This window comes from Chiloscyllium plagiosum, chromosome 13, assembly GCF_004010195.1.
Source record: "Chiloscyllium plagiosum isolate BGI_BamShark_2017 chromosome 13, ASM401019v2, whole genome shotgun sequence".
NCBI classification, from domain to species: Eukaryota; Metazoa; Chordata; class Chondrichthyes; order Orectolobiformes; family Hemiscylliidae; genus Chiloscyllium; species Chiloscyllium plagiosum.
Window position 1 is genome coordinate 58,599,228 of NC_057722.1, and position 18,863 is coordinate 58,618,090.

At 40.1% G+C, this 18,863-nt stretch overlaps 1 protein-coding gene across 8 annotated transcripts in view; it reads left to right on the forward strand.

Moving 5' to 3' along the window:
• tp63 (tumor protein p63) overlaps positions 1-18,863 on the forward strand; it is a 296,932-nt gene that overhangs the window by 42,657 nt on the left and 235,412 nt on the right. Inside the window, exon 1 of one of the 8 annotated variants that reach the window (XM_043702553.1) lies at positions 2,875-3,439. The exons of 5 other annotated variants lie outside the window; for them this stretch is intronic. Coding sequence is in view for 1 of the 3 variants with exons in the window: in XM_043702552.1 (XP_043558487.1) it covers positions 11,775-11,779 (5 nt within the window). In the remaining 2 variants the exon portion in view is untranslated. Of the gene's footprint in view, positions 1-2,874; positions 3,440-11,726; positions 11,780-18,863 lie in introns of those variants that run through there. 2 more of the 8 variants (XM_043702554.1, XM_043702552.1) reach the window with 2 other exon arrangements.

The following is an 18,863-nucleotide window of genomic DNA, read 5'->3' on the forward strand; positions in this document are numbered from 1 at the left end:
GTAAATCTTTTCTGAACCCTTTCAATTTTCACAACATCCTTCCCATAGCAAGGAAACCAAAATTGCACACACTATTCCAAATGTGGCCTAACCAATGTCCTGTACAGCTGCAACATGACCTCCCAACTCCCATCCTCAATACTGACCAATAAAGGAAAGCATACCAAACACCACCGTCACTATCCTATCTACCTGCGACTCTACTTTCAAGGAGCTATGAACCTGCACTCCAAGGTCTCTTTGTACAGCAACACTCCCTAGGACCTTACCATTAAGTGTATAAGTCCTGCTAAGATTTGCTTTTCCAAAATGCAGCACCTCACATTTATCTAAATTAAACTCCAGTGTAAATACCTCCCTATTTCTCCCTTCTTTTAGCTTTGACAAAGGGTCAGTTAGACTTGAAACGTCAGCTCTTTTCTCTCCTTACAGATGCTGCCAGACCTGCTGAGATTTTCCAGCATTTTCTCTTTTGGTTTCATATCCCATTTTAAAGTGGAGTTGGGTTAAGGGTCTGGACAACCTATTCCTGTACCTTTTATAGTTGTATCCTTTCCGCACAGTAGGGATTTTGTGCTGAGAAATATTCATGAGTTAAATGGAGTTTGAAATTTGGCATTGGGTATGTTCATACAGTGAAGTCATGAGACATCAACACCTAGAGTTTTAGTCATCTTGTTTGAGGAAGGATATACTTTGGAAGCACTTCAGGGAAGATCACTTAGCTGATTCTTGGGAAAAATGAATTTATCTTATGAGGAAAGGTTGAATAGCAGGGCTTATATTCATTGGAATTCATTAAAATGAGACTAATTTTAAAGAAATGTATAGGATTTTGAGGAGACATTACAGGGTTGATGCTGAGAGAGTGCTTCACCTCATGGAGGAATCTAAAAAAGGGGGAAAAATTTAAAAATAAAGTGCCTCCTATTTAAAATGGAGCTGAGGAGGAATTCTTTTTCTGAGTCATTCGTGTTTGGAGTTCTATTCCCAGCAAGAAGGTTGGGTCTTTGAATATAGGAGAAAGTGAGGACTGCAGATGCTGGAGATCAGAGCTGAAAATGTGTTGCTGGAAAAGCGCAGCAGGTCAGGCAGCATTCAAGGAGCAGGAGAATCGACGTTTCAGGCATGAGCCCTTCTTCAGGAATGAGGAAAGTGTTGAATATCAACGAGGTAAAAACAATGATTGCAGATTCTGGATTAGTGGTGCTGGAAGAGCACAGCAGTTCAGGCAGCATCCAAGGAGCGGCGAAATCAACGTTTCGGGCAAAAGCCCTTCATCTTTTATTCCTGATGAAGGGCTTTTGCCCGAAACGTCGATTTCGCTGCTCCTTGGATGCTGCCTGAACTGCTGTGCTCTTCCAGCACCACTAATCCAGAAACTGTTGAATATACTCAAGGATGAGTTGGACAGATGTTTGATGTAGAAGGGAGTTGGGGTTTATGGGGTGAGGGAAGAACAGTGGCAGGCAGGAAACTGGAGTTAAAGCCATATTCAAATTGACCATGAATGCTGCAGCAGGCTCATTGTGCTGAATGGCTCATTCCTGATCTTTTTTAATGCTCTTAAAATAATCATCATCACATAGTTCATATTTGGTGTGTTCTACAGTACAGTGCATTCTGTAAATGCTTAAAACTCCTATAGGTGCAGCAAAAGAGGACTACAAGTATTGGGGAGAGGTTCAAGCACTTCTGATGTTAAGCAATGAATTACACTGCCTCTTATAGGAATAGTGTACTCTGTAATATGCCTTTCTTCCCTTTATTATTTCACAGCATTGCTGGCAAGGTTGGCATTTGTTGCTCATCCCTGACTGCCCTTGAACCAAGTAGCTTGCCAGGCCATTTCAAGCGGTAGTTAAGACTCTACTATATTGCAGTGAGTCTGGAGTCACATATAGGTCAGACCAGGTAAGGATGGCAGATTTCCTTCCTTGAATGATATCAGTGAACCAGATAGGTTTTTACAACAATTAATGTAAGGTCCCATGGTTGTCATTACTTAGTCTCGATTTCAATTCCAGAGTTATTACTTGAATTTAAGTCATTCCAGCAACCATGTTATGATTTGAACCCATCCCTTCAGAACATTCAGCCTCAAAATTATTAGTCCAAACTAGTCATTTTACAAATATCCCAATATATTTCCTTTGGTTGGTTGTCAAGTTGAATATTCAGACAACAGGCAGTAAATCATATCCACTAAGAAGGTCAACTTAAAGACAGTTTTCCAGCATATCTACACCAATTTAAAGACTGGGGTTGCTGCTTCTGGATGTCCCATCAGGAGTACTCTACGTTTACATACTATCCATAGAAACCATTCCAGTAACAGTCAGGCTCTCCCCCAAAGGGCATGCACTATATTGCTTTGGACTTTATCCAAAAATTATAACTCCTATTTACAAAGGGTCTTCTAATGCTGACATCTCCAAGATGTTTTGTAGATGGTGGTGGAATAGTGGTAAATAAAACCTAATAATGGACTAGAAATCAAAAGGCCTGCCTGGGCTAATGCAGTGGGGGAAGCGATTGATTCAAATTCCACTACAAAAGCTGGTGGAATTTAATCCGTTTTTTTTTCGTTACCTCCACACTTAAGTGCGGTAGTGCTCATTTTTTTCCCCCAGCATCCATGTTGTGTGAAACACAGTGAAAAACACAAGGTGCACGAATCTTTATTCAAAATTTCCACCACCAGGAAGAAAGGAAACACCCAAGTGACAGTGACAAGCAGTGCCCTTTTTAATCCCTTATTAAGTGTGGAGTATCCAGTTAATCCCAGCGATGGTGATCATTGGAAAGATCATTGTCATAAAAACCAAACCAGTTCAACTAATGTCCTTCGAGGGTTTGGCATACACGGGACTCCAGACGCACAGCAATGTGGATTTTTAATTGCCCTCTGAGATGGCCCAAAGGAGTTCAGGGGCAAGTAGGGATGGACAACAAATACAACTCTTGACAGTGATACTCGGATGCAATGAAATAGAAATAAAAAGTCACCGTGGCCAAATTAGATTTAAATGAGGCGTGCGAGAGTTTGGGCAAAGCGGTTAAATGTTCCGAACCATCCTTATGGAGCAATCAGAATTCAGGCCACGGACCTGCAGTCGATGGAAAAGGTTTCCTAATGCCATCTTCACTTGGAGCAATAAAGACCAACCCGACTCTCGCTCCTCAGAATCGATGAAACTGGAGGGAGTTCCTATCAGAACACGATAAGGAAAACGCTCGCTAGTGATAATAGACCGTTAAACGGTGAATTCGATTTGATTTGATACGAACACTGCACGCGCCATCACCAATTTGGGCCTCGAGTGCGCAGGCGTTGGGGTGGGTCACATGCGCATTCCCTCTCCGAGGGCCGGGAAAAGAACTAGCGGAAAGGGCGCCATTGGGGTTGGAAGTAGTGGTGTCTTTGATCGGTGTTGAGGTAAGGAGTAGTCAGTGAGAGCTGGGTTTTCCATCATAGAATGTGCTAAAACAAATTATAAAAGAATTTCAGAAATGTTTGCATGAGCATTTCAAAGTTGAATTTCTGAATGGTGATCTTTAACCTATAAGATACAAAAAAGAATAATCTTGATATAAGGCTGAGATTCCTTGGTTTATATTGTTGTTGGGTGTGGTTTTGAAATGATGACATGTCTGGTGCCATCTAAATAAGTGTCATGTTGGCAGCAGTCTTTTGAAGCTAAGCCATTGCATTTGTGGTGAAGGAATGTGATTTTGATTTCCAAAAACGATAACTTACAACCTGAAATTTGCCCTTGGGTTAAACCAGCCTTAAACGCAGCTAGTAGCCCTGGTTTTGTATTGTACAGCTATGCTGTTCTTGTGTCTCTTTACTTCTATCCCTTCAACTGCACGTCCAGTTTTTAATATTGATGAGAGTTCGGTTATCATGTCTGTGCCTTATGCACTTTTGAATGAGGCAGTTGTGAATTTGCGTTGAAGTGCGCACACATTTGGTCTTTTGTTGCTTTGAGTTGAATCTCTATAAACAGATGATGTGGATTCAAAATAAAATTCTAGCGTTGGTGAGTAACAAATGTGGGCTGCAACCTTGTGAATTGCCTTGTGCTGAGGTATACAAAGTAGTTCAGCCTTGTGTTTAATCTCCAGTCTGTCTAACCCTGTTGCATGTTGGTTACAGAGAGACAATATCTTCCAGGGTTCACAATCCTGATAACTATCCAATGACTCCAGCGAGAAATGTAGGTCTGAGTGCTTTGGGTTTAGTGTGACTGTTGGAAAATCAAGAGTGGAAAGCTGACAAACACAAGTTGTATAACATACTGTATAGTGGTTGGTAGTTTGAAATACATGACACTCTCTAGGTCTAACTGAATTGAAAGTTGGTAGTGATATTAATAGCTTAATTTGATTTTCATTGTAGGATTGGTTAGTAGAGGAAATAATCGATTCAAGTAGAAGAGTAAAATTGAGGAAAGAAAAGATTAGAATACATTAATCAAGTTGTGGATGACAGGCTTGGTGGAACGTGTGGTCTTGTCTTACTCCAGACCTGCTCTGAGTTTTCAGTTTACTTCTGTGTTGCATTACATATGTGCTCCAGAGTAGATAACAAAACCTGCATTTTGGAAGACAAAGGCACATTGCTCAGAATTAAACTAATATTAAATCATTGCTTAAATAGGAAACTGGGTACACTTGAAATAGCAGCTTTTCAATATTTCAACAATAGCATCTCTCTTCCCAAACTTAAATTTTGTTACAAAATTTGAATTAATCCCATGAACACACAGGTTCCCTCAAGTAGTATCAAAAAGTTCAATTACAGCCAGGTGTTGTAGCTTCCACAGTGACAGTGATTTGAACTGAAGGATGAATCCATTAGTGAAGGGTGTGCCTCATATTAAACAAAACCAATTCTAAGCTGTTATTTTGTTGAATATTTGTCTCATTACCAACTCACTGGAATCTATTTGATTGAGCTCTGTCAAACTCTTGCAAGAACATTGTGTGTTAGATTTATTTGGACTGTTGAAACTCTTGGCTACCACAGACCAAGAATTAAAGGACACTCCAAGTTTGAAATACCAGAAAGGATATCCTCTGTATTTTACTGGAATATTTAAGTTATTTTCATTGTGCTTGTTCCTGTTGGGTTCATTTTCTGACTTGAATGTGTACATAAACTTTCATTTCTTAATTTTTCAGGTTTTAAACCTGTTATTTAATTTACTAAACACTTGCATTCAGTATTTCTATCCAAAAATGTTATTTACTTCAACTTTTTAAAATGCATATGATTTTAAACATGTTTAGACATGTTATGACATACCACTAAAGCAGGTGACACTCTAACTTTAATCTGCTGGTCTCGATGCAGGGACATTACCACTGAGCCAGAGGATCTAATTGCAGAAATGCAATGTTAGATAATCCTGAGTGTACAAAAAGTTACACTGGCAATCAATATAGGATTGTCAGCTGGCCTCACAATTGCATACATTGAAAGGTACATATATTAAAACACAGGGCCCTGTCCTTTTACAGATAGAACATGTAAATACCAAACCTTTATCAATTCAATAGAGTACATGACAGTTATTCATTGCTCAGAGCAATTCCCAGAGAAATTTAAGTCACCATACCTGTTTTAAAATTTAAACAATGGCTGGGAGTTAACAATCAATCAGTATTAATGGGTGCATTTACCATGGCAACATCTCTCTCAGGCAGTGTCCACTTGCCAACCAATCAGTCCTCTCAAACGTTATAAATATTTTCCCCTTGCATTGGTATTTTTGTGAGTTTTTCTATTGTGTAAATTAAAAACTTCAACAAAATGTCATCTTTGCAGTATGCAAATTGAAAGGTATTTTTAGAAAAGAATTCTTAAATTTAAAAGCCTTGACTTGAGCTTAAAGTTTTGTTGCAAGTAGAGATGGTCTTAATTTAATCTAATTCTTGTACTTGAGCTATGTATATTTTCCTTGATTATTTCAGCATTATTTAGCTAAAATGAAATAACATCTCCAGCAAAATTTATATTCTATTTTTCAAAATTTTGATAGAAGTTAAAGCCGCAGTTCCAAAAACTCAGTCAGGAAAATTTGTACAACGATTTCTTTTTTAATAAAGGTAATCTGATGGGCCCTAGCTATGCTTGTCTCCATGTATGTGGAACAGTCCATCTTCCACAGCTAGCTTGGCACCATTTCCAACCTTTTCCTCCACTACATTGATGACTCTATTGGCGCCATCTCGTGCTCCCACAAGGAGGTTGAACAGTTCATCAACTTCGCTAACAAGTTCCACCCCAACCTTAAGTTCACCAGGACCATCTCAGACACCTCTCACCCTTTCCTGGACCCATCTATCTCCATTAACAGTGAGCAACTCAACACTGACACCTACTACAAACCCACTGACTCCCACAGCTACCTGGACTACACCTCCACCCACCCTGCCTCCTGTAAAAACACTATCCCTAATCTCCAATTTCTCTGCCTCCACCACATTTGCTCCCAAGAGGACCAATTCCACCACAGATGTACCAGATGGCTGCCTCCTTCAAAAACCGCAATTTCTCCCTACCTAGTCGATGCCGTCCAGTGCATCTCATCCACTTCCTGCAACTCCACTCTTGAACCCCACCCCTCTTACCTGTGGCAAGGGCAGAACCCCCTTATCCTCACCCTCCACCCCACCAAACTCCGAGTACATCACATCATCCTTCAGCATTTCCGCCATGTACAAACACACCCCACCACCAAGGATATATTTCCCTCCCCTCCCCATCCGCATTCTGTAAAGGCCATTCCCTCTGTGACTCTCTTGTCAGGTCCATGTTCACCATCAACCCACACTCCCCTCCTGACACCTTCCCCTGACACCACAAGAATTGCAAAACCTGCGTGCACACCGCCTCTTTACCTCTGTCCACGGCCCCAAAGAAGCCTTCCACATCCGTCAGTGATTTACCTGCACTTCCACATCTGTCACTTACTATATCCGTTGCTCCCAATGTGGTCTCCTGTACAGTGGGGAGACAGGACACCTATTTGCGGAACACTTCAGGGAACATCTCTGGGGGACACACATGAAACAACCCCACCGTTCCGTGGCCTAACACTTTACCCCCCACTCCCCCAAGGACATGCAGGTCCTGGGCTTCCTCCATCGCCAAACCCTTGCCACCCGACACTTGGAGGAAGAATGCCTCATCTTCTGCTTTGGGACCCTGAAATCCTCTCACTCCCCCACACCACCAACACCTTATCCCAAATATAACCTTCCAACCCGGCACTGTTCTCTTGACCTGTCCATCTTCTTTCTCACCTGTCCGCTCCACCCTCCTCTCCGACCTATTGCCTTCACCCTCACCTCCATCTACCTATCACATTCTCAGCTTTTTTTCCCCTCAGCCCCATCCCCCTCCCATTTATCTCTTCGCCTGCAAGCCCCAATCCTGATGAAGAGCTTATGCTCGAAACGTTGATTGTCCTGCTTCTTGGATGCTACCTGACTGGCTGTGCTTTTCCAGCACTACGCTCTCAACTCTAATCTCTGGAAGAAGCAACCAAATGTCATTGGTGTTGAGTTACAGCTAAAGACACCACAAACCGGTTGGAATCATATCAGTCAGAAATGCATAGTTTCTGTCTTCAACGTAATATGAATTATTAATGAAAGCGAATGAGTTGAATTTTAAAATATCACCTAATTGTCCACTTTTTTTGATCATTTGAAAATGTAAAAATTCTAATTGTTATTCCCTAAAGCATAGCTTGTGTGCAGCTAGAGTGAACAACAGACAGAGCACAGAAAATGTTGCTGTTGGCAAATGGGGCCATCAATCTATAGGCAGGAATATTCCACAAACAAAACTAAATGAACGCCTGTGATTTACATGTATTTCCTTCGGTTAAATAGACTGTATTTGCTACTTGCAATATGATGTTCTCTCTATTGGGGAGTCAAAATTCAGGCTGGGTGATTTGCTTTGCAGAAAAGCATACGTATAAGCAGAACCTTTCCGTTTTAACCTACCCCTTTTCGTGTTCTTGTTTCTATCTTAACCTGCTGTGGTGTTTCACTGAAGCCTCATGTACATTTGACAAACTGCGCTTCATCTTTTGATTAGATACTTTACAGCCTTCTGAATTCAGCATTGAGTTCAATAACTTCAGGCTGTAATGTAAAACTAAAAGCAAAATGCTGTGGGTACTGGAAATCTGAAATAAAAACAAAGTTCAGGAGAAACTCAGTGGTCTGCCAACATCTTGGAAGAGCGAATCTCTGTTCCTCTCCCTCTATAGGTGCTTCCACAACTGCTAAGTTCCTCCAGCACTTTGTTTCTTATTTTAGACTGTCACACCCCTTTTAATTCAATGGGCATCAACTTTGCTCACACATCCATTGCGTGGAACTTTGTCAAATGTCTTTTGAGAATTCAGATCCATAACCACTGTGCAGGCATTATCAACCCTCTGTTATTTCCATCGCCAGACCATAGCAACATGATGGTTGGAGGAAGAGCGCCTCGTCTTCCGCCTAGGAACCCTCCAACCACAAGGGATGAACTCTGATTTCTCCAGTTTCCTCATTTCCCCTCCCCCCACCTTGTCTCAGTCAAATCCCTCGAACTCAGCACCGCCTTCCTAACCTGCAATCTTCTTTCTGACCTCTCCGCCCCCACCCCCACTCCGGCCTATCACCCTCACCTTGACCTCCTTCCACCTATCGCATTTCCAACGCCCCTCCCACAAGTCCCTCCTCCCTACCTTTTTATCTTAGCCTGCTGGACACACTTTCCTCATTCCTGAAGGGCTCATGCCCGAAACGTCGATTCTCCTGTTCCTTGGATGCTGCCAGACCTCCGCTTTTCCAGCAACACATTTTCAGCTGTGATCTCCAGCATCTGCAGTCCTCACTTTCTCCTCTGTTATTTCATCCAAGATTCAAACACTGTAGGGATGGGTGTGTGTATGGACATAGTCATATAGGGCTCCTCAAGGAAATAGGGATAGAAAACCTGTGGATGGCAAAGGTGTTAGTTTTAGAGGGCCAACAATAGGATGCTAAAGTAATGAAGAGGACAGGCTAGAACCAAAATGTGATTTTAAAAAATGCTTCCCATGCGATATGAACTGTCGTATTACAGCCATTGCTGGAAGTTACATGGGAGACTTCTTTTCCAATAATAACAACATCTAAAGAATCTTCAGAAAAAGGGACATGGGTATTAAAAGTGTAGTGGTAGTACAAGAAGAACATTCTTTAGAAAATCATGAAGATTCTCTTTAAATACTTGAAGAAACAGAGTATTGAAGGTTCTGAATAGTTCTCTTAAAACAGGAAGTCTTTCCTTCTGGCTAAATTCAAAGAGGTAAACCATTAAACATGTTGAGACTTACTGGAGCAAGTTAATCACTGCTATTTTCTAGAAGGGGAATAAAGTTGAAAATATTAATTGGAGGTTACAAATCACTCATTTAAATAGAGTTGGATTAAAAAGTGACTTAGTGCACAGAGACGTTGTAATTGGAGTCGTGCAACATATTCCAAAGAAGGAATTGATTTTATCTTGGAAAATGACTAGACTGGTTCAAAAACATTGACCTCGCCCAGGATGATTGAACAACTAGTGGGGGGAGAAAAAACTGAAATGTTATATGACTCTGTTGTGACTCAATCTCCAGGCCCATAGAATAAACAGGAAGATGATGAGTTTACGAAACAGGGAGATAATCATTCAACATGGAAATAGACCCCTTGATCCAACTCATCTACAATGACCAGACATCGCAATCTGACCTAGTCCCATTTGTCAGCATTTGGCCTATATCCCTCTACACCCTTCCTATTCATATACCTGTCCAGATGCCTTTTAAATGTTGTAATTGTACCGGTTTCCACCACTTCATCTGGCAGCTTGTTCCTCAAGTCCTTTTTAAATCTTTCCCTTCTCACCCTAAACTTATGACCATTTCGTTTAGACTCCCTCACCGAGGAAAAGACCTTGGCTATTCACCCTATCCATGTCCCTCATGATGTTTATGAATGTCTATAAGGTCTCAGTCCCCAATGCTCTGGGGAAAAATGTCCTATCCCATTCAGCCTTTCCCTATAGCTCAAATCCTTTAGTCTGTGCAACATCCTTGTAAATCTTTCCTGCACCTTCTCAAGTTTAACAATGTCCTTCCAATAGTAGTGCAACCAGAATTGCATACAGTATTCCAAAAGCATCCCCATCAATGTCCTTTACAGCAGCAAGGTGACATCCTGACTCCTAAGCTCAGTGTTCTGACCAATGAAGGCAAGTGTGCGAAATGTCATCTTCACCACCCTCTCTACCTGTGACTTCACTTTCAAGGAAATATGCACCTGCACTCCTGGATCTCTTTGTTCAGCAACACTCCCTAGGCCCCTACCATTACCTGTATAAGTCCTGCCTTGGTTTGCTGAGCAAAAATACAACATGAGACATTTATATAAATTAAACTCCCTCTGCCACTCAGCCCATTGGCTCGTCTGATTAAGGTCCCGTTGTATTCTGAGGTATTAGAATCTTAGAATCCCTACATGTGGAAACAGGCCATTTTGCTCAACAAGTCCACACCAACCATTTGAAAAGTAACCCACCCAGACCCATTCCCCTATGTTTCCTCTGTGTAGCGCATCTAACCTGCACATCTTTGGATTGTGGGAGGAATCTGGAGCACCTGGAGGAAACCGACGCAGACTTGGGGAGAATGTGCAAACTCCACACAGAACTGAACCCGGGTCCCTGATGCTGAGGCAGCAGTGCTAACCACTGAGCCACCATGCTGCCCTTTCTTCTTCACTGTCCACAACACCACCTTTTTTTTTAGATTAGATTACTTAGTGTGGAAACAGGCCCTTCGGCCCAACAAGTCCACACCGACCCGCTGAAGTGCTCCCACCCAGACCCATTCCCCTACATTTTGGTGTCATCTGCAAAGCTACTAACCATACCTCCCATATAAATCACTTATATAAATTACAAAAAGCAGTGGTCCCAGCACCCATCCTTGTGGCACACCAAAGGGTCCAAAAAGCAACCCTCCACCACCTTTTGTCTGCTACCTTCAAGCCAATTTTGTATCCAATTGGCTAGTTCTCCCTAGATGCCATATGATGTAATCTTACTAACCTGCCTACCACATGGAACCTTGTCAAAGGCTTTCTCGGCGTCCACGGCGACACTGTCAACAGCTCTGTCTTCAACAGTCCTCTTTGTTACCTCTTCAAAAAACTCAAAACAAGTTAGTGAGAAATGATTTCCCACGCACAAAGCCATGCTAACTATACCTAATCACTCCTTGCTTTTCCATGTGCATGTAAATCCTCTGTCTCAGAATTCCTTCCAACAACGTGACCACCACTGATGTAAGGCTCACCGAGATCTTTAGTTCGCTGGCTTTTCCTTACACCATTTCTTAAATAATGGCACAATATTAGCCAACCTCCAGTCTTCTGCTATCTCACTCATAGCTATTAATGATACAAATAGCTCAGCAAGGGGCCCTGCAATCTCTTCCTTAGCTTCCCAAGTTGAATTAGAAATTGTTATCGGATACAATTTGAATCATAAAAGCAGAATGAGGCTAATTATTTATCCATCTTCTTTAATAGAAATGCAATAAATGGATTTAGAATTGAATAATGTATCAAGCAATACAATTGGTATCAACTGATACCAATACCTGAGAATGATTGTTTGAAAGAACAAGTATTACCGAAGAAATTGGAACTACCTCGAATATCAGCAGATGAGGTATGGGCAACGATCCATCACATGGTAGTTCCACCTAAGTATCATGATGTTTTACATGTGAGGGACATAATTGCAATGGCAGGTTACTTCGTCATTAGGAAAATACAGGCCAAAATATTAAGTACTATTGTCTAAATAAAAACTGAAAGAACTGCAGATGCTATTAATCAGAGACAAAAACAGAAATTGCTGGAAAAGCTCAGCAGGTCTGGCATCATCTGTGGAGAGAAATCAGAGTTAATGTTTCAGGTCAAGTGACCCTTCCTCAGAAGGGTTTTCATAAAAATGTGGTCCAATTTTGTTAGATGTGCTCACATCGTGGGGAAATTCTGAGCATCAATTAAACCTACACCTTTAATTTCCTGACCAACTTTAAGAACTGTTTATTGTGTAAGACCCTAACTAAAATCAGAATGGGAATTAATCTTTTTAAAAATTATGGATTTTTCAGCAAAATAGCTTGAAGCAGTGCTTTGGAAAAATAACTATGACAATGCCAGCGGGCATGTTTAATTGGTTTTTCAAGGTATCGATTGTCCAAAACACAATTAGGTTGAAGTTCAAATTATATCTCGTAAACATTCAGAAAAATGCTGACTAGTTTGGAAATAAACAACATCACATTTTCAGCTTATTACCCATAATCTTAAAATACATTGGAAAGATCGCATCAAACTTTGACCACGACTGGAGCTTATTGGGACAAATGTTCCGAGGACTGTTAAGAGTTCTCTTGTTAAACTGCATGCCACTAGAGATGCTCCTAATGAGTCCACCTTGGTTCAGTGCTTTTAAAATGCTGTATGGGTTAAGGAGAGAAGACTAAATGTAGACAAAAGATGGGGTACAGACCAGTTTGCTTAACTTATGTATTGGGGAAAATGCTTGAGTCTGTTATCAAGGAAGGGCAGGTCACACTTAACTAGTCAACTAGAATTCTATGAAGACATTACGAGCATGGTGGACAACAGGGACCCAGTAGATGTGTAGCTAAATTTTCAAAAGGCATTGCACAAAGAGCCGCACAAAAGACTGCTGCAAAGAGATAAAGATACAAGCCGTTACAGGCAATATATTAGCATGGATAGAGGATTGGTTAACTAACAGGAAGCAAACAATGGGGACAAATGAGTGCTTTTCTGGTTGGCAATCAGTGGCTAATGGTGTGCCTCAGTGTTGGAACCACAATTATTCACAATTTACATATGTGATTTAGTTGCGGATGATACTAAGATGAGTAGCAGAAGTGTGCAGAGGACTGGGAACTTTGCCCTCTCACAAACTATGTCCCTTTGCAATGGTCTGGCAGATGGATTACAATGTTAATAAATGTGAAGTCATCTATTTTAGTTGGCGTAACAGTAAAACGGGCTAATACTTGTTTGGTTAAAAAAAATTGCAGCATGATGCTGTGCAGAGGGACTTGGGTGTCCTTGTGCATGAAGCACAGAAGGTTGGTCTACAGGTGTAACAGGTAATTAAGAGGGCAAATGGAATTTTGTCCTAAAGGGATTGAGTTTAAAAGTTGTAAAAGGTGCTGGTGAGGCTACACCTGCGTGCAGTTTTGGTCTCCTTACTTGACAAAGGATGTACTGCCATGAGAGGGGGTTCACTAGGTTGATTCTGGAGATGGTGGAGGGGTGGGAATTGGCTTATGAGGAGAGACTGAGTAGACTGGGATTATATTTGTTGCAATTTAGAAGAATGAGGGGGAATCTTTGAGAAACATATAAAATTATGAAAGGATTAGAGAGGATCTTTCCACTGGCGGGTGAAACTGGGACAAGAGGGCATAGCCTCAAAATTATGGGGAGCAGATTTAGAGCTATTATGTCATTTCTACCAGATGCAACTGATACGATGAAAACGAGACAGGAATGAATTGAGGAGGGACTTCCTCATCCAGTGAAGTAGGTGAGACTTGCTCAGTAAATGTTTTTAAAGCGAAGATAGATAATTTTTTGAACAGTAAAGTAATTTAAGGGTTGTGGTGAGAGAGTAGTTAAGTGGAGCTGATGCGTCAAAAAAGATCAGCCATGATCATCTTGAACTGTGGAGCAGACTCAAGGGGCCAGATGGCCTACTCCTACTCCTGGTTTTTATGTTCTTCTGACTACTTGATTTGATTTTTTTTTAAAAAAAGGCTCCGAAATTAATCAAAGCATATCAATTCACTAAAAAGCATTTAAAGAGAGCTCAACCAATAGTTAAAACGAAAGGAAATAAAAAGACAGTTTGAATTTTGTTGCTGGAGACAAGGATTAGTCTCTGAGGAACTTTTAAAAGTAAGATTCATTGGATGTTATTAAAACAAAGAGAATGAATTCTGAAATTTATACAGTGAGTACTCCAGAGAGGATGAAGAATCAAGTGGGTCAGGTTTGTATGTTGGAGAGAGATTACAACAAATGATACTATAAAGGTTGGACAGTATAGTACTGTATTTTGTCTGACAGCAAATTAGGAGAGTACTTATAAAGGCTGTTACAGCATCATAAATTGATTGGTTTGATACGCTAAGGAAAGTGTTCTTGACCGTTCATAACGTTAGTGTGAAGGATAAACGTACCAAACAATATTCTTACGGGTTCAATCCAGAGAAATTAGCTCAAATTATCAAGAGATTAAGTTAATGATGGACAATCATACAATTTAACTAAATTACCTGAACAGAAGCTCACCTATTTTATTAGTGCTGAAACCAGATGCATCACAAAGAATCAATATTATTCCAAAGTCAACATGATACAAGGCAGACTTGTATCCTATTCCAAGATTGATATACAATGGGATGTGGCCATACAGGTAGATAGGGTGGCAAAGAAGATGTTGGCATGCTTGCCTTTATTGGTTGGGGAATTGAATAAAATAGTCAGGATGTCATTTGCAGCTTTATAAGACTTTGATTAAGCCATATTTAGAGTATTGCGTTCAGTTCTGGTTGCCACATTAACAGGATCGTTTTGGAGAGGTTGTAAAAGAGGTTTACCAGGATGCTGCCTGGATTAGAGGGTATGAGTTATGATGGGCTAGAAAAACTCTAGTTGTTTTCCCAGGAGTGGCACTTGCTGAGGGGAAACTTGATAGTCTCTAAAATTATGAGATGGATAGATAGAGTTGACAGTCAGTATCCTTTTCCTAGACTTGAAATGTCTAATACAAGGGGGCATGTATTTAAAGTGAGATGGTGGGTAGAGGGATGGTGTCAAATAAATTTATCAATACAAAGCAATGCTGTGTGGAATGAAACGTGCACCAGCAATGCTTCAATGATTAACTGAAGGACAGTCTAACTGCATGATTTACATTGATTATTTGATTATTTTCAGTCAGATTTGTAGAAGACATACATGCCACTTTTTTGGACTACTTGATCATAAATAAAGATTCAATTTGGTTATAAATCTGGACAAATGTAAATTTACTAAAGCACAAGTGACTTATTTGGGTCACACTGTGGGGAAAAGGCTATGTAGCACCTAAGGCTATTTTGGATTTTCCTGTACCTAGGGCAAAATGTGAAATTTTGTGATGTGTTAGCCTGAGTAGATTTATTTTTGGAAGTCTGTTCTGAATTTAAAATCTGTCATGGCTTCTTAAACTAATTTTAAGTGAAGACCAAAGCTGAGTGGATGCAAGAATGTCAGAATACCTTTGGTGACTTGAAAGCTGTGACGACAACTACACTGATTTTATGAGAAGCCATTTAAAGAGACCATTGATCCCAGTGACGAAGGTGTCATTTTACTGGAGGGTGATGAGATGGAGATTGAATAGTTTGTTATATTGCACTGACTGGATCCATCACAGCTTGGTATGGCAACTGCTGTGTCCAAGACCACAAGAAATTAGAGTTGTGAACGCAGCCCAGTCCATCACGAAAACCAGCCTTCCTTCCATTGACTCTGTCAATACTTTCTACTGCCATCACAATTAAAGACCCTCCTACCCTGTTTATACTTCCACCTTTTTCCATCAGGCGGAAGATACAGAAGTTTGATAAACAGATTCAAGAACAGCTCCTTACCTGTTTCCAATGGGTTGGAATGGACTCTTGAAACTTAAGTTGATCTTTCTCTGCGCTTTCTCTGTAGCTGTAACACTATATTCTGCATTCTCTTCTAATACCCTGATGTACGTACTTAAGGTATGATTTGTCTGGATAGTACACAAAACAATATTTTTCACTGTATCTCAGAACAACCGCGGGATTCTGAGCTAGATCTCAAGGTCCCATAAATTGTTATGAGCCCTATATGAAAACACACTGAGAGACGCTTACCCACAATTTCACACAGGACATTTTGTAATCGCACATTAACAACAGCAAACACCACACAAAAAAAACTGAGCTGCAACCTGAATTTCCAGTTCTTCCAGAATCTTAAGTACCTTTCGTGACCTGTAATGCCATACAGACTAATTTTGGATTTTTTTCTCTCTGATGATCACTTTCATCAGGAGAGTGGGGCTGGGGCTGAAATTCGCTTGTTGCAACTGAACAGGCATTGCTTTGCACTTGCTAGCGGAACCCACTTACTTTGTCCTCTACATCTGTGTGCACATGCACACGCGCACACAACTGCATGAATGAGTTAAGGAGCCTTTAGTTTGCTCTTGTCCCAATCCAAAATATTGAGGAGTGAAAGACATCTGACGTTGTCGCTCAGGAGTTGGCATGAATACTGGATGCTCCTGAGTGGACAAAGTTCAGTTTGAATATTTAGCGTGGCTTCCTTTGTTTACTATCAGATCAGTTATCCGAACTCCCCGTCTGTCTTGTTCAGATAATCGAGGTTGTTCTGTATATGACAGTAAATTCAATCAATCAGTCAATTTTGGAAAAACTGCCTGTGTGTCATAAGAAATATTTGATGAAGGAGACATTGAGTCATGTGTTGCCTGTACAATATTTTGAAATGTACAGCATCAAAAATGTGGAAGAAATTTTTATACAGAACATAATCCTTTGTTTGATGTTTGGAGAAATTTCAGGCCAAGAACTTATGGTTTTTGTTTTGATGGTGCTTCATCCTCCATCCATACGTTCTAAAAATCATTTGTTTACCTGGAAAATATGGTATAATAATGGATGCATTGTGAAGAGCACATATGAAGGAACTGGTGTACTGTGCTGTAAGTGGACTTGTGTAAACGAGTGGTTGCTGTGAAACTCATTATGTTTAATGTAGGCATTGTGTTACTGTTAACATAGAAATAATATTAAATTGTTTTGGGTAATGAGAATGTCCATTAAAGATATATTTTCATTCATCTTCAGAGGGGGTGTTTTGAAAAGTATACAATCTATATATTTTCATATCAATTTTTTTTAAGAGTTTTGATTTTAAACTGGTGACGTTTGTTTTTTTTTGTACAGAAGTTTAATAATTAGCTTGGTTAGTACTTTTGAAGCCATGATTTTAACCTAACGTGCCAGATCAGAGGCTTGTTGGGGAGTTAATGGAAGTTTGTTTATATCATTGGGCTTTACGATAGAAGCCAAATAAGTGGTCCAGTAGTTTAGCTGAAGCTAGAATGAGCAAGGTGTCTTTAAAATTTAATTAAAAGTTTCTGAATGCAGTTCAGAGGAGACTCCCTGACAGAAGTCAAATCTAAGAATAGTTATCTTGGGAGGAGTTGTTCAGAGCAGGTAGGTGAATGTGCTACTTCAATGTAAGTTTTCAGTTTCTGAAAACTTTCAGATCGTGAATGTTTGATTAGACATATGCATTGCTTAAAAGCTGAGAGTTTATGATCTCCGTGGTGTGATGATTTAAGGAAACAGCCTTACAGTTCATGGTGCGGTGTGGTTGGAGTTGTCAAACTTACAGATTGGACCAGAAAGGAAAGTTTCTCTACATTTTCCTTTAACTGTAAAGTGATGCTATTGGGTGTAGATGGAATTTTTTTTGCAGGGAGTTTGAAGTCTTCAAATCCTGTTACATGTAGATAACTTGGTTTGTTTTGTTTTTAATTCTTTTTCATAATGAACCTTTGGTTTAATATTAAGCCAAATCTGCAGTCTAGTGTCCTTGTATTTCAATGGAAGACTGACATATTAATGAAAAACAAAGAACAAAATATGTTCTGTTCAGCCAGATTACATTCTCTGATATGACTTGTCCAGCAGTAACATCAGCTGGATTTATAATATCAATGTTTGTGAAGATAATTGTCTGCTTTAATAATTAAGGTAGTCATTATCTACACAATAACAAGAACCACAGTAGTTCTGTTCTATTACTTTTAGCTGGTCTGACTCTAGAAATGTCCCATTCATCATTTGCATCATGATGCCTAAATTCTATGAACTTGAATTCAAGGCAACATGACTTATTTCGTACCTTTTGAGCACATAATGATAGGTGACATGAGTGCAGAGTGATGGAGGACTGAATTGTTGAATTGGCATTTTTCAAAAAATGATTAGAATATGTTGGGGAGCCAACCAGAGAGCCAGCGATATTAGATCTGGAATTAAGTGAAACTGGTCTTATAAACCGCCTCTTCAAAAAGGATTTTCTAGGGAAGAATAATCATAATATTGAATTTCATATTTGAGGTCAAAATATGGGTCTGAAATTGGTGTTTTTAAATGTTTACTAAAAATATGAAGGTAAGATTTGGCTACAGTATTATAGAAACATGGTTAAAAGGTAAGATAGTTGAAAAGCCATGGGAGACATTTAAAGAGTTACTTCATAACTCTTATTTATTCTGTTGAGAAAACGCTATTTTTGATAAACCGTCCGTGTCTAAATAAAAACAACTAAGACTGGTACCAGTTGAATAAAAAGATATATGATACTGCAAAAATTAGTGGCAGGCAAAAAGATTAGGAAAACTTAGGAAACTAACAAAAGAGGGGGGAAATAGAACATGAGTGAAGTGGTAATAAATATAATGGGCGGCACGGTGGCACAGTGGTTAGCACTGCTGCCTCACAACGCCAGAGACCCAGATTCAATTCCCGCCTCAGGCGACTGACTGTGTGGAGTTTGCACATTCTCCCCATGTCTGCGTGGCTTTCCTCCGGGTGCTCCGGTTTCCTCCCACAGTCCAAAAATGTGCAGGTTAGGTG